The 16,070-nt window shown below is 44.2% G+C and overlaps 1 protein-coding gene across 1 annotated transcript in view; it reads left to right on the forward strand.

The window, feature by feature from the left end:
• The first annotated feature begins 6,552 nt into the window (after positions 1 to 6,552).
• SLC12A2 (solute carrier family 12 member 2) overlaps positions 6,553 to 16,070 on the forward strand; it is a 193,953-nt gene continuing 184,435 nt past the window's right edge. The window contains exon 1 of the mRNA XM_007947455.2: positions 6,553 to 7,305. Within this exon, the coding sequence (XP_007945646.1) occupies positions 6,553 to 7,305 (753 nt within the window). The remainder of the gene's footprint in view (positions 7,306 to 16,070) is intronic.

Genomic DNA, 16,070 nt, shown 5'->3' on the forward strand with positions numbered 1-16,070 from the left:
GTCTCATATGCATGTGAGAGCTGGACAATAAATAAGGAAGACTAAAGAAGAGTTAACGCTTTTGAGTTCTGTTGGACAAGAATAATGAAAGTATCATGGACTGCTGGAAGAACAAGAAAATCTGTCCTGGAAGAAGTGCAGCCAGAATGCTCCTTGAAAGTAAGAATGATCAGACTTTGTCTCACCTACTTTGGTTATGTTGTCAGAAGGGACCATTCTCTGGAGAAAGATAACATGCTTGGTAAAGTGGAGGGTCAGAGAAAAAGCAGAAGCCTTCAACAAGATGAATTGACACGGTGGCTGCAAAAATGGGCTCAGGTATAAAGGATTGTGAGGCGGCGCAGGACTAAGCAGTGTTTTGTTCTGTTATACATAGAGTCGCTATGAGTTGGAGATGAGTCGACAGCACCTAACAACAGCCCAAATTTCTCCTTTCAGCACAAGACCCATGCAGCCAAATACTTCCTTAGCTTTTCCACTTGGATGTTTCAAACCAATTAATTGCAATTGAGTCAATTCTGACTCATGGTGACCCCATGTGTCAGAGTAGAACTGTTCTCCATAGGGTTTTCAATGGCTTAGTTTTTGGAAGCAGATTGCCAGGCCTTTCTTCTGAGGTGTGTTTGGGTGGACTTAAACCTCTAACGTTTCAATCAGGAGCCAAATGCATTAACTGTGCCTCTCAAGCCCCACGTGTCCATGACTCAATTTCTCATCTTCATCTCCAAATCTAGGTTTAGAATGCTTTTTCTCACTAATGTTGCCACCATCCAAACCCAGATGAGTAAAGCAGAAAGCTTGAGTTATCCTTCATTTTCCCTCAATCCTTTCATCATTCTCCAAGATATCTTTGAGCTATCTCTTCAGTATCTCTCAAATTTGTCCCCTTTCTCATCTTCCCTGCATTCCCTATAATCTAAATTCCAATAGCTTGCTTAGTGGAGAAATCTGCCTAGATTCAACAATTGGTTTTGGTTGAGAGATCTTGCACAAGTTACTAAACCTCTTTTACTAAACCAGGTTTTCACTGGTAAATTGACAGAAATACTACAATTTTCTTCACGGAGTTATTGTAAGGAATAAGTAAAGATTATGAATGTAGGGTTGGGCACAATATCTAAGACATAAGTGCTCAACAAATGCTTGTTGTTGTTATGTGCCGTCAAGTAGTCTCCAATTCATAGCAACCTTATGTACAACAAAATGAAACACTGCCCTGTCCAGCGCCAGCTTCACGATCCCTACTGTACCTGGACCCATCACTCCACCCACCGTGCCAATCCATCTCGTCGAGGGCCTTCCCCTCTATTGTTGACCCTCTACTTTACCAAGCATGACATCCTTCTCCAGAGAATGGTCCCTTCTGACAACATGACCAAAGTAGGTGAGACAAAGTCTGGCCATTCTCGCTTCCAAGGAGCATTCCGGCTGCACTTTGTGCAGGACAGATTTGTTAGTTCTTATAGCAATCCATGATACTTTCAGCATTCTTTGCCAACACCACAACTCAAAAGCATCAACTCTTCTTTGGTCTTCCTTATTCATTGTCCAACTCTCACATGCATATGAGGCAATTGAAAATACCATGACTTGGGTTAGGTGCATCTTAGTCTTCAAGGAGACATCTTTGCTCTTCGGCACTTGAAAGAGGTCTTTTGCAACAGATTTGCCCAGTGTAATACGTCTTTCGATGCCTTGACTGCTGCTTCCATTCGCATTGATTGTAGAACCAAGTGATATCACATCTTTGACAACTTCAATCTTTTCTTCATCTATCGTGATGCTCAACAAATGCTAACTGCTATTATTACTATCATCTCATGCGTAGATTACTGAAACTGTGTCCTTCTTCCCATGCTTCCTGTTTCTCCTCTACAGTCTTCTGTCCACAATATAAGTAGAAAGACCTTTACAAATATAAGTCTGATCATGTACTCCTCTGTGTCCCTCAAAACTCATTAAAGACTTAATAAGGCTTTGAGAGTAAAACAAACCAAACCAACTGCCATCAAGTAGATTCTGACACACAGTGACTCCATACGACAGAGTGTTGTTGTTGTTGTTGTTAGGTGCCGTTGAGTCGTTTCCGACTCATAGCGACCCCATGCACAGCAGAACGAAACATGGCCTGATCCTGCACGAGCTCCATGATCCTTGCTATACTTGAGCCCACTGTTGCAGCCACTGTGTCAATCCATCTCGTTGAAAGCCTTCCCCTCTTTCATCGACCCTCCACCTTACCAAGTATGACATCCTTCTCCAGGGAATGGTCCCCTCTGACAACATGACCAAACTAGGTAAGACAAAGTCTGGCCATCCTTGTTTCCAAGGAGCATCTCTGCCGCACTTCCTCCAGGACAGATCTGTTACGACAGAGTAGAACTGTCTAATAGTGTTTTCAAGGCTGTAAATCTTTACAGAAGCAGACTGCCTCATCTTTCTCCCACGGAGCAGTTGGTGGGTTCAAACCATAAACCTTTTGGTTAGTAGCCAAATGCCTTAAACACTGTGCCACCAGTGCTCCCTTTTAGATTCATTTTTAGCACCTTTGTCCCTTAATCCCTTGTTTTAACCAAACTAGCTTTAAATTCCTTAGGTCAGCCATGTTCACTCCATGAAGACTTTTACCCATACTATTCCCCTTGTTTGAACACCTTTTCATGCCAATTTAGTCCTAATCATCCTTTAGACCTCAGCAGAAAAGTCACTTTCTCTCAGAGTAGGTCAGGCCCTTCTATTTTGCATTCTCATTGCACCATGTTCCTCTTGGTCCCAGAATGTCTTAGTTTGCAATTACACATTTAAACGAGTGACCACTATTTATTTTCACTAAACATTTATTCATGTTTTCCCTCCAACAAGTATCCCAAACTGAGCTCCCAATATTGCCTCCAAACATCACTCCAAACATGCTCTGTTCACCACCTCCTTCATTTCAGAAAACATCAACACCATTCTTTAAGCCGCTCTCAACAGAAACCTTGGATTCTCTTTCTTCACTCTTCATTTATCAGTAAATCTTACTGCCTTCCCAGAATTCAACCACTTTTTGCGCTGTAACTACCGTGGTCCAAGTCATGCAATTTCTTCCTGGATGATTGTCGTTGTTGTTATGTGTCGTGGAGTCAGACCCGACTCATAGCGACTCCTTCTTGGGTTTCCAAGGCAGTATCACTATGGAAGTAGATTGCCCAACCTTCCTTCTGAGGAGTGGCTAGTGGGTTTGAATTGCCAGCCTTCTGGTTAGCAGTCAAGTGCCTTAGGCACTATGCTACCAGAGCTCCTCGGATGGGTTGTAATGCCTCCTAATACATCTCCCTATTTCTGTTTTTGCCTCCACCATTCTCCCTCTTCAACCTATTCACAAGTAGGCTCCACTGATCCCTTAAATGTATGTCAGATCAAGCCACTCTTCTGTTGAAACTCTCCAATGACTTGTCATTCCACTCAGAGTAAAAGCCAAAGTTCTTCCAATAACAAACAAGGTCCTATACCTTCAGGTCATGCATCACACCCTCCAAACTTTCTGACTTCTTCTCTTTTGATTCTCCACAAGGTCCTACACCTTCAGGTCTTGCATCACACCCTCCAAACTATCTGACTTCTTCTCTTTTGATTCTCCACAAGGTCCTATACCTTCAGGTCATGCATCACACCCTCCAAACTTTCTAACTTCTTCTCTTTTGATTTTCCTTATCTCTTAAGCAGCTTCAGCCACATGTGACTGCCTGCCATTCCATGAACATGTCAGGCAAACTCCCATGTTTTTTTTTTTTTCCCCCTCCCCTTGCAAATTCAACTCACTCACTCAACTAGGCCTACCTTGGCTATCCTAGGGAAAATTTCAACACTTGCATCTCACACACATATGCTATTCCCCTTTCCACAGCACCCATCACTATAATGCTATGTATTTTATCTACTCAGTGTATGTCTCTCTCTCTCACTTACTAGAATATGAGCTCCATATGAGAAATAATTGTTTTTGCCAACTGCTGTATCCTCAGAACACAAAGCAACTTATAGTAGGTGCTCAACATTTGTTCAGATACATGAATGCTGAATGCCAATAGCCTTGAATTAGTTTTGGAACTGAAAGGTACCACACCCATGAACTAAAGCAGCAATGCAAAATTATACAGATTTTCCTGGCCTCTTCTGGTTTTCTGCTTATATTACCAAAGCTCAAAACCAAAACCAAACGCACTGCCATTGAATTGAGTCTGACTCTTAAGAGACCCTATAGGATAGAATGGGAGCTCTGGTAACATAGTGGCTAAGGCACTTGACTGCTAACCAGAAGGCTGGCGGTTCAAACTCACCAGCCACTCCTCGGAAGGAAGGTTGGGCAATCCTACTTCTGTAGTGATACTGCCTCGGAAACCCAAGGTGGGTTCGCTATGAGTCGGGGCCGACTCGACGGCAAATAACAACAACAACAACATAGGATAGAATAGAACTGTTCCATAGGGTTCCCCAAACTGTAAATCTTTATGGAAGCAGACTGCCTCATCTTTCTCCCACAGCATCTGGTGGATTCAAGTCGCTGACCTTTTGGTTAATAGCCCAATACTTTAACCACTATGCCACCAGAGCTCCTCCCAAAGCTCAAAAGGTACTTTAAAAACACTGGAGTCATGATCCAAAACTGTTCCTTCTTTCCCCATGTTTAAAACAGATATAATAAAATGAGCTGAAAAGTTGTCAAGGTCAAGTAAGATCACGGATACGGTAATTCTAAAAATTATTGCCTGGTTACAGCTTTTATTCTGAACAGTTTCAAACAACTTTACAAACTCAGGCTCTTTGATCATGCTTCATGCTCTTTGATCAGCTGAGGATGATGTCCCCCTCTGTAAATAAAATTTTTAACACATAGGAGCTCTGATAGCGTAGTGCCTAAGGCACTTGACTGCTAACCAGAAGGCTGGAGGTTCAAACCCTCTAGCCACTCCTCGGAAGGAAAATTGGCCAATCTACTTCCGTAGTGGTCTCCTCGGAAACCCAAAGGGGGTCGCTTTGAGTCGGAGCTCACTGCACTGCAGTGAGTTTGGTTCCGCGATGTAATGCCTAAAGCATTTGACTCCTAATCATAAATCTGGTGGTTCAGACCCACGAGCCACTGGTTAAAAGGAAGACTGGGCAATCTACTTCTGTAAAGATTTACCACTTCAGAAACCCAAAGGGGATCACTGAGTCAGAATGGACTGACTGGACGGCAGTGAGTTTGTTTGTGTGTGTGTAGTCTTTGAACGTTGGGCTTCCAATCGTTTTGGAAATGCCTCAAAATAACGATAATTTTGAAACCAAAAGATATCACAATACTCTCCCATCTTCAAACATCACAGCTTTTAAAATAAAGGCGTCGTCGGATGTGTGGACACACCCACTACATCACGAATGGAATTAACGTGTATGATTATGCAAATCTAATTCAGCCCGGCAGGGTAATCTACCGCCTCAAAGGCTGCACAGAGGAAATCCTGCCTCCCCCTAGGCTCAGGCCACGAAAGAGTGCGGAAAGTAGCCGCAGGCCAGCCCTCGGAGCAGGCCTCCTCGGTCGGCTTAGTTCCTACGCGAGTCCGGAAGCTTCAACACACCAGAGGGGGAAAGTCCCAGCATCAACCTGAAGAACGAGGGGCCACAAGCTGTTCCATCGCGGCATCGGGTACCAGGCGCCTTTGGGGGGAAGTAGCTCTTTCGCCCTGCAGCATCTCGCGAGATTTCGTCGGCTTTCCCCAAGTGCGGCTAGTTCAGAACTTTAAAAAAAAAGCCAGCGAGAACCCTAGGAGTAACCGCTGTGGTGGTAGCTACTGCGAGAGCATCAGCTACTGGTGCGCGTCAGGGCTGGGCCTGCACACCCCTTAACCCGCCTGGCCGGGTGCCGTCTGCAGCCCTGTGGCCTGGGGTTCCAGTCCACTGACACGCGGCCCTAGGGACGGTAGAGAGGACGGCGGCCGAGGAATGCGCTCCTCTTCGCCGCAGAGTGGGGCGGGGGAAGGAGGTGGAGGGGTGGGAGGAGATGGACGGAAGGGGAGGTAGCGGCGCGGAGATCTTCCCGGCGACAGCCGAGAGGCGTGCGCAGCCGCGCCTTCTCCCTGTTCGCGGTGCTCACGCCACTCGCGCTGCCCAAGGCCCCGCGTAGACTGGCCAGACGCGACCCTTACGCAGGCTACTCTCTCGTGGGCTTGCGTAGGAGTCTCGGAGGGCCCAGGCTCTAAGGGAGCGTCCCCCGCGCGCCATTGCGGGATCTCGGGTGGGCGGGCTGAGGGGCGGAGGAGCCTCCGGCCCCGCCTCCCGCGTGCTGCAGCGGGAGCTGCAGCCAGCGGCCCCGCGGAGGCTTTAAACAGCGGGGCCCGCCCCGCTCCCGCTTCACTCGCGCGCTGACTCGGCTGCCGGCGGCGTTTGAGCCGGCCCGGGTTAGCGGCGGCCGGCGAACGACGGGGAGGGCGACTCCCTCGCCTGGCGTTGCAGGCGCAGCCACCGCCAGCCAGGGGCGCGTAGCTTGCGAAGTCCGCCAGGCTCTTTGGGTTCGCAGGTGGTCCGGCGGCGATGGAGCCGGAGCCCACGGCGCCCTCCGCTGGAGCCCCGAGACCGGCAAGGCCCGGGGAGACGCCTCCAGCCGCCGCGCTAGCCACTGCCGGGGTCGACCTGCCCGGCACGGCCGTGCCTTCGGCACCGGAGGATGCTGCGATTGCGAGCCGGGGCGGCGGTAGGGTCCTTGGTGAGGGCGTCGCGGCGGCCGGGGACGGACTGGGAAGACCTTTGGGGCCCACCCCGAGCCAGAGCCGCTTCCAGGTGGACCTAGTCTCTGAGAGTGTTGGGCGGGCGGCTGCGGCAGCGGCAGAGGCTGCCGAGGCGGGTGCCAAGGAGACCCTCGCATCCGAAAAAGCCAGTGGCGGGAGCGGGCCGACTAAGGGCAGCGAGGAAGCCAAGGGTCGCTTCCGTGTGAACTTCGTAGATCCGGCTGCCTCCTCCTCGGCAGATGAGAGCCTGTCGGATGCGGCGGGGGTCTTAGGTGACGGACCCAACGTGAGCTTCCAGAACGGCGGGGACACGGTGCTGAGTGAGGGCAGCAGCCTGCACTCGGGCGGAGGCGGCGGTGGCGGCGGCAGCGGCAGTGGCAGTGGGCACCACCACCACTACTACTATGACACTCACACCAACACTTACTACCTGCGCACCTTCGGCCACAACACCATGGACGCCGTGCCAAGGATCGACCACTACCGGCATACGGCTGCGCAGCTGGGCGAGAAGCTGCTTCGGCCCAGCCTGGCGGAGCTCCACGACGAGCTGGAAAAGGTGAGCTCGCCGGCCCTCTCCCTGCAGCCCTTCCTCCCTTCCTTACTACTGGTCCTCGCTGACCGCGGGATGTGGCTGCAGCTCTCCCTGGGTGAGGTGGCGGGAATGAACGCGCATCGCTTCTGGCATCTCTGAATTCATCTGTCAGGGTTGGAATTGCAGAGGAATGTAACTTAATCTCAAAAGTTTGCAACGGGTTAGGCTAGTTAAAGTGATATTGGAGAGGCTGCGTTTAATCCCCGTCTCCTAGTTAGTTGTATGTCCTTTAACGCTTGCTTTGTTACTTAGATTTTACAGCTACCACCTCATTGATGACAGTTGTGTTTGTCCCACCCTGCAACCCCTAGACCCGGGAAAATATGTTCAGGAGATTTAGGTGTGGACGTCTCATGGGAGAGAATGGAGCGCACTTACCATCTGTGCCCAGCTTAAAGATCCTGTAGTGTGGTTTATGTTACACCCATTAGGGATCCCTAGAGTGTGAACGTTGGTATTTTAAGGAAGAGCTTAACACAGGGTGTGTTTGTGGTCTTGTTGTTGTTGTTGTTGTTGTTGTTTGCCGTCGAGTCGGCCCCGACTCATAGTGACCCCTCCTTGGGTTTCCAAGGCAGTATCACTACGGAAGTAGGATTGCTCAACTTTCCTTCCGAGGAGTGGCTGGTGGGTTTGAACCACCAGCCTTCTGGTTAGCAGTCAAGTGCTTTAGCCACTATGCTACCAGAGCTCCTGTTTGTGGTCTATGAATTATTAAAGTTCTGTTCTTGGATATAAAACTTGAATATAAAAAACATAGAAATCTTAAATCTTGGAACATGCCGTTCGTGAAAATGGCATAAATCCATTTTATTTATAATGTAAACCATTGGGAAGGGGACTATATTTAAAAATGGAAGGGGGAAGAGAGGCTTTTTTAAAAAAACCCAAAATTGGTTTTTCTATGAAGAATGTCCAGAAAATTCTCCTGGAGTCTTTGCAACTATGAGAACAGAAAGCCATCCCCATTAGTTTGTTTCCATTTCCTAAATTTTACTTTTTTTGTTGTTATTGAGCCCATTATCTCTTAATTTCTGTAATTCAGTTTTTTAGGGGCACATAAGATTTATCTCTTCAGAGTTCAGTATCGTTATTTTAAAATAATACTGATGCTTTTGAGATTTGGTTAATATTTAAGATTTTTATGAGTTAGTATTACCATGAAGTCTGCTTAACAAGTGTAGAATGTTTACATTGATGGAATTGTGTAAATGCAAAGAGTTAGTACCACATAGGATGAAATGGTCTTTGGGAAAGTTTTAATACACAATATATGTGATTTATTTTGGATATCATTACTTTATCTCAGATAATCATTTCATACAAGAGGATGTTTTTCCCAAGGTTTGATAATGTAACATTCATACAGTTTGAAATAATTGTAAAGGTTGCAACCATTACAACTTATTGTTTAAAAACCTGACATCATTTAGCTTTAGATAACACTACTCCTGTTATTCCGTTGTATTTTGTCATACTAGAAGAAGCAAAAACAATGTTGAAAACATTTTTTTAATCCATACTCTTGTTGTTTTTCTCAAATCTAATTTTCTTCTAATGAAAGCTCAAAATCTTTGTAGACTAAGTAGATAGGGAGCTGGCAGTTTTCTTTTTCTTAGGGTATGGTACTACTGACAATGTTCTTAAGTGCCGCTTAGTGGACCTCAAGTCAACTGTGACTCATAGTGACCATATGTATCACAGAACCAAACACTGCCAGTTCCTGCACCAGCCTCAGAATCCTTGCTATTCCTGAACCCATCCTTACAGCCACTGTGTCGGTCCATCTCGTTGAGGGCCTTCCCCTTTTTTTGCTGACCCTCCACATTTTTTTTAAACCAAAACAGAATAATTTACCTCTGAAGCAGTCTATTTTTAGAAAGTAAGTATTAGAAAGTTTTTTTTTTTTAATTGAAAGTTTCAGTAAGACTTTTTGAATTGGAACATGTTACCTTAAAAATTCTGTGCTTCCTAGCAAGTTTCTGTTATTTTAACAGAGTTCTTCAAGTTTTGTAAAACTGTAGGTTCATTAGGCATTTTATGGTTCTGTAGTGTGGTCTAGTTAACAGTATCTTAAGAAACCAAACACTTGTATTGTTAGCTGTGTGTAGTTGAAGTTAAGTTACCCTAACTCATCTTCACCTTCTTTAGCATTCAGAATTATTGTGAAGATTGGAAAAAAATTCATGTAAAGTTCAGTGCCTGGAAAATAATGGCTAATGTAGTTGAATTTGTCCTTTAGAAAATACAGTATTAAATTCTAGAATTTCCCTTTTTAGGTTCTCGAGTGCTGTGGACTTAGATGAATGTCGTATGCAAAATAGTGTGTTCGGATTTTCATTGGTGCAACAGGTAGTCTAATGAATATTTTATGATTTTTTTTTTTTTTAAACTTAGGTCATTTATTTGGAAGGAAGATTGAGCAGTCTACTTCCATAGAGATACCACCTCAGAAACCCAAAGAGGGGTCCTTATGAGTCAGAAACGACTCTACGGCAGTGAGTTTGCTTTAGAGTTTTAGGTCATTTATGGCCAATAAAGAGGTATATTAGAGGTATGTTAGGATAATTAAGCATAGAAACACACATTGAAGATACTTTTATGTAGAATTTTGGCAAGTGGATTAAAGAAATGTGTGAGGCTAAGTAGTGTATCATGAATACAGAGATAAACATTGCTGGGGACCTCTTAGGAGAGGACTCATAACATAGGTTGGCCAGATCCTCAAGAGTTGGTCTTCACCCTGTCTAGGTAGATGATTAGTTTCTTAAAACTTACAATGCTTCTAATTCTCAGTGAATCACATTATTTAGAATTTCTATAATAATTAATTCTAGTGTTTGATTATATATTGTCATGTAGTCATCACTAAGTGTTTTAAGTATTTACCATGTGCCTAAGTCTGTTCAGGAACTATGCAAGAAGAAAAGAAGTAAAAGACAAGCTCTCCAGAGAGTTGTTATATTGTCTTCTTTATACTTGAATTACTTTCAATGTCCAGCACTTTGACTTTTGTGAGTATTTTGTTTAAAGGTCAACTGAGGGAGAGTAGTTAAAAGACATGGTGCATCTTTCTGTATTACATAGCTGTTATAGAGCCAAGACTCTTGAGTTCTCATTTATCATATATTTATTGGAGAAGAGGATATCCTTTAGGTGTTGTCTGTCCACTTGGCTATGGCACTGTGTGATGATGCATTAATTAGCAGAACAGATAATGCCTCTAGTTAAACAGACATTAACCAAAGAATTGCACAAATGCATAGTTACAAATTATTTTTTTAGTGCTATGAAAGAAAACTGTAGAACGCTGGTAAGGGTATGTTGTTGTTATGTGCTGTCGAGTCGGACCCGACTCACAGCAACCCCTCCTTGGGTTTCTGAGGCAGTATCACTACAGAAGTAGATTGCCCCATCTTCCTTCCAAGGAGTGGCTGGTGGGTTTGAACCGCCAGCCTTCTGGTTAGCACTACGCTACCAGAGCCCCCGGTAAGGGTATGTAGTTGTTGTTACATGCTGTTGAGCTGGACCTGACTCATAGCGACCCCTCCTTGGGTTTCCGAGGCAGTATCACTACGGAAGTAGATTGCCCCATCTTCAAACCCACCAGCCTTCTGGTTAGCAGTCAAGTGCCTTAGGCACTATGCTACCAGAGCTTTAGTAAGGGTATAGTAGGACCTAATCTTGGCTAAGTTATCAGGGAAGCGATTTTTCAAGAAGTGTGACATTGAAGCTGAGACTTGAAGGGTAAGTTGACAATAACACAGAACAACATTCCAGACCAAAGGAACAGCATATGTGAAGGTAGTGAGGTGATATGTCCCAAGAACTAAAGGGCCAGTGTAGAAAGCTATTGAAGGGTTTAGTGTGAGCAAGTAGCATGATATGTTTTATTTCAATATCTCTGGGTAAAGAATGGATTGGCAGGTACAAGTATGGAGATACTGTGACCCAAGCTGTTGCAGGGGAGCTCTGGTAGCATAGTGCCTAAGGCTCTTGACTAGCTAACCAGAAGGCTGGCGGTTCAAACCCACCAGCCACTCCTCAGAAGGAAGGTTGGCCAATCTACTTCCATAGTGATACTGCCTTGGAAACCCAAGGAGGGGTCACTATGAGTCGAATCTGAGTCCACAGCACATAACAACAACAAACAACAAGCTATTACTGTGGTCTGGGTTAGATATAAGAGTTGATGGAAATGAGAGTGAGAATGTATGTCCAAAGAACTAGAAAAAGGGCAATGTAGACTTTATCATAAATATAGGAGGAAGCTGTTATGGACTGAATTGTGTCCCTCTCCAAATACATGTCAGAATCCTAACCCCTGTACCTGTGGAAGTAATCCCCTTTGGGAATAGTTTTCTATATATATAGAAAATCCCTACTGGATTTAAAACTTGATTAAAGTATCATTGGATATGGGATGGATTGGATGTGGAAGAGAGAGGGAAGCTGACTCTAGGTTTTGGAACTAAGTAAATGAAAAGATGATGGTGCTGTTGCTTGAGATGGGAGAGACTGGAGGAGGAATAAATTAAGAGGGAAAAGAATTCTGTTTGAGTAGCCTGTAGGATATCTTATTCCAAGAGTCATTTTGAGAAATGTGTTTCAAGTTGTAGATGAAATTATTTATGGAGAGTGGGTAGATATGATAATTGAAATAGGGTCCAGGATTGGGCCTAGAGAAATTCAGTCTGTTAGAGAATAAGGAGCAACTAACCAAAACCAAACTCACTGCTGTCAAGTCGGACCTGACTCGTAGCAATCCCTCGATGGGTTTCCGAGGCAGTATCACTATGGAAGTAGATTGCCCAACCTTCCTTCCAAGGAATAGCTGGTGAGTTTGAGCCGCCAGCCTTCTGGTTAGCAGTCAAGTGCCTTGGGTACTACGCTACCAGAACTCCTAAGGAGCCATTAACAAAGGAAATTAGATGGAGCCTCCAGGCTAGTGAGAAATAGCCTGGAGAGCAGTGTTACAGGCTTAGAAGAATTTTAGAGAAGGCAGGAATGCTTCAAAGCTGATTGATTTAAAAATAAATAAAATAAATCAAACCTGAGTAGTGATTTCTGACTCTATTTTCTGGGGGTGGGGGGTGGAAAACATACCATGAAAATAGAGGGTTGAGAAAGAAGTATTTGATGAACAACTTTAGAATCTTGATGAGAGCTGTTATTATCAGATGTGGAAAAGCTTGCTGTTAAGAGCTGTCAAGTCGACTCCAACTCAGCAATCCTTGTGTAGCTGAGCAAAACACTGCCTTGTCCTGCACCATCCTCACAGTCATTGCCATACTCAAGTCCATTGTTGCAGTTACTGTGTTATTCCATCTTACTGAGGGTCTTCCTTTTTTTCACATGGTGGTATACAAGCTATAATAATCCCTACTGGGTTTAAAGCATGTTTGAAATAGTTTTTAAGTGCCAGAGTTACCTGTGCAGTTCACCTTAGACCAAGGCTTGGGAGGATTTGGCTCTTGGTATGTCATGTCTTCATGTATAACTCTATATTGTTCCTTTTCTCACATTAATGAAAGGGGGAAGGTAAAGGGAGCATCTTCATTAAGTATTTTTTGTGTCTCACTGAGCTTGTTGGGTTTTTTTAAAATTTAATTTAGGATGAAATGGTCTCATAGAAGCAGAAAAAATTGCTTATTGCCATTCTCACAGAAAGTGGTGCAGCTGGAATTCACATCCAGATTTTTCCGACTCAAAGGCCAAGATATAGTAGCTCCAGGTTATTATTCCTTTCTTCTCCCTTTCTCAGACCTGCTCTGAGCTGGCAGGGATGTTGAGGGCAACAATTTGAGGATTACCACTATCACCTCTCCACCTTGTCCACCTGAAAGTACAATGAATGCTTAACTGAGAGAAATGAGGAGGGCAATGTAGTGATGTTGTAATAATATTGATTAATATGACTGTGTCCTATATATAACTTGCGTTTCTCTGTTCCATTCTTACCCTTGCCAATTCATTCTGCACCTAGCAGCCAGAGTGTGGCTCCTTCACACAGAAACCTTCAGCAGCTTTTGTCTAAGTTTCTTAGTGCTGCTGTGACAGAAAAACTGCGAGTGGCTTTAAAGAAGAGAGGTTTAAAAAAGACAGCCTAGAAGACTCAGTTCAGAATCAGGTCATCAGGGCACTGGCTAAAGGGGAAGGCTGGGTCTTTGCAGGCTCTGGGGGAAGATCCTTGTATCTTTCTGCTTCTGTAGCCCTGACGTACCTAGGCTCCTTGCAGGTCTTCATGTGGCATCTCTCTTTCCCATTTGTGCTCATTTTTCTGTGTCTCTGCTGGTGCTTGTAACACAACAGTGATTAGGTGTAGGGTATACATCACACAGGTACGGCCTTGTTAGCATGACAGAAAATTATTCCCAGAGGGGTTTACTTCCACAGGTATAGGAGTTAGGATTCTGACATATATTTGGGGAGGGATGCAATTCAGTCCATAATATCTTCCTCCTATATTTATGATAAAGTCTACATTGGCTTTTTTCGAGTTCTTTGGACACACATTCTCACCTTACTATTTTCACATATTCTGTTTCTTTGGCCCGGAATATTATTCTGCCTTACTGTCAGCTTATTTTTCATGTCTCAGCTTTAATGCCACACTTTTGAACTTGTGTCTCATTGGTCTCTATATTTTAGATAATGTTGTTATGTGCCATCAAGTCAGACCTGACTTATAGCGACCCCTCCTTGGGTTTCCGAGGCAGTATCACTACGAAAGTAGATTGCCCAACCTTCCTTCTGAGGAATGGCTGGTGGGTTTGAACCACCAGCCTTCTGGTTAGCAGTCAAGTGGCTTAAGCATATGCTACCAGAACTCTCATATTCAGGTAATAGGTATTTAATAAATATTTGTTTGTGGAATATGTCCAGGTGGGCATTTCTTCCCATTTAACAAGGACTTTAAGTAAAACGTTAAACAAGTTTACTAACTCCTGTAACACTTGTTACTATTGTTCTGAGAAAGCTATGTTGATTCCTGGACAATAAATTCCACACAACTACTAATCACTTCACCACATAGCTTGAATCTTGAAGGTCACCCTGAAGCAGTAAGAATGGATCACATCTGGGGTGTAGAGACCTATATAGTTTCCAGGACTGAGTAAAGGAGGGACCCTGGTAAGAAATATTTAAGTATGCTAAAGTCAAATTTGACCTGTTTCACAGTTTTACCTGGGGCTCTAACACTCAGTCGTCTTGCCTGCTACATCCTTGCTGCTGAAGACTTGGCATTCCCATAATTACTGTGCATCCTCTGGTGCATATGAGCTGACTGCCTGGGTAGAAGGACAGATGAATTTGGGGGCTTAGAAATGTGACAGAAAATCTCCATACTGTTACTCATAACTAAGGGTCTTTATATGTGTTTGTATTCGTGCTCACATTTTCAGTCTTGTGAAACAGAAACCACCAAAATAGTATTTCTAGGTTCTTATGTGTTACATGTTTTTGCTTTCAATGATTTCTAACTATATGTTTAATATGTATGTTTGGAAAGCATATAGTATTCACTAAGTTGGTCACCCATGTAAGGGTGGTGGGAGAGGTTTCCAACAGGGAGACAAACTTGTCTGTCGGTTTGTCTTACCATCGTGACGTGTTGATGTGAGTTTTGAGGCTGAGCCACTGGTGTTTCAAACACAGCGGGATGCACATGGTGCACAGGTATCACCCAGCTTACAGACTGAGACAGACTAGGAAGAAGGAAGAGGCCTTCCACTTCTCAAAGAATTGGCCAGGGAAAATCTTATGAATAGCAAAGAAACACTGTCTGATACATTACCGAGCAACTTTATGAATAGTCCGGTTAGGTTAGAAGGCTCTCAAAATAGGACTGGGAAAGAGTTGCATCATCTGAGTAAACTCAGCCTTACTCATGTGGGTAAGGTAAAGCTTTCGAGACCTCCATTCACTGAAGTGGCACCACTCAAATTGAGGAGAAACAGCTGCAGACATCCATTAATCATTGGAACATGGAATGTATGAAGTATGAACCTAGGAAAATTGGAAGTTGTCAGAAATGAAATGGAATGCATAAAGATTGATATCCTCGGCATTAGTGAGCTGAAATGGTCTGGCTTTGGCGATTTTGAATCAGACAACCGTACCATCTACTATGTTAGGAATGACAGTTTAAAGAGGAATGGCATGGCATTCATCATCACAAAGGATGTTTCAAGATCCTGGAGCATAATGCTGTCAGTAATAGGATAATATCCATGTGCTTATGAGGAAGACCTGTTAATACGACTATTATGCAAATTTATGCCCCGACCACCAAAGACAAAGATGAGGATATTGAAGATTTTTATCAACTTCTGCAGTCTGAAATTGACTGAACATGCAGTCAGGATGTGTTAATTATCACTGGTGACTGGAATGCAAAAGTTGAAAACAAAGAAGAATCACCAGTAGTTGGAAAATCTGGCCTTGGTGACAGAAATAATGCTGGAACTCACATGGTAGAATTTTGCAAGACCAGTGACTTACTCATTGCAAGCACCTTTTTTCAACAACACAAATGGTGGCTCTACACGTGGACTTCACCAGATGGAACACAAAGGAATCAGATTGACTACATCTATGGCAAGAGGCAGTGGAAAAGCTCAATATCTTCAGCCAAAATCAGGCCAGGAGCTGATTGTGGAACAGACCATCAACTGCTCATACACAAGTTCAACTTAAAGACAATTAAAACAAGTCCAAGAGAGCCAAAA

Source organism: Orycteropus afer, unplaced genomic scaffold (genome assembly GCF_000298275.1).
Source record: "Orycteropus afer afer isolate SDZICR_OR568_19922 unplaced genomic scaffold, OryAfe1.0 scaffold00185, whole genome shotgun sequence".
NCBI classification, from domain to species: Eukaryota; Metazoa; Chordata; class Mammalia; order Tubulidentata; family Orycteropodidae; genus Orycteropus; species Orycteropus afer.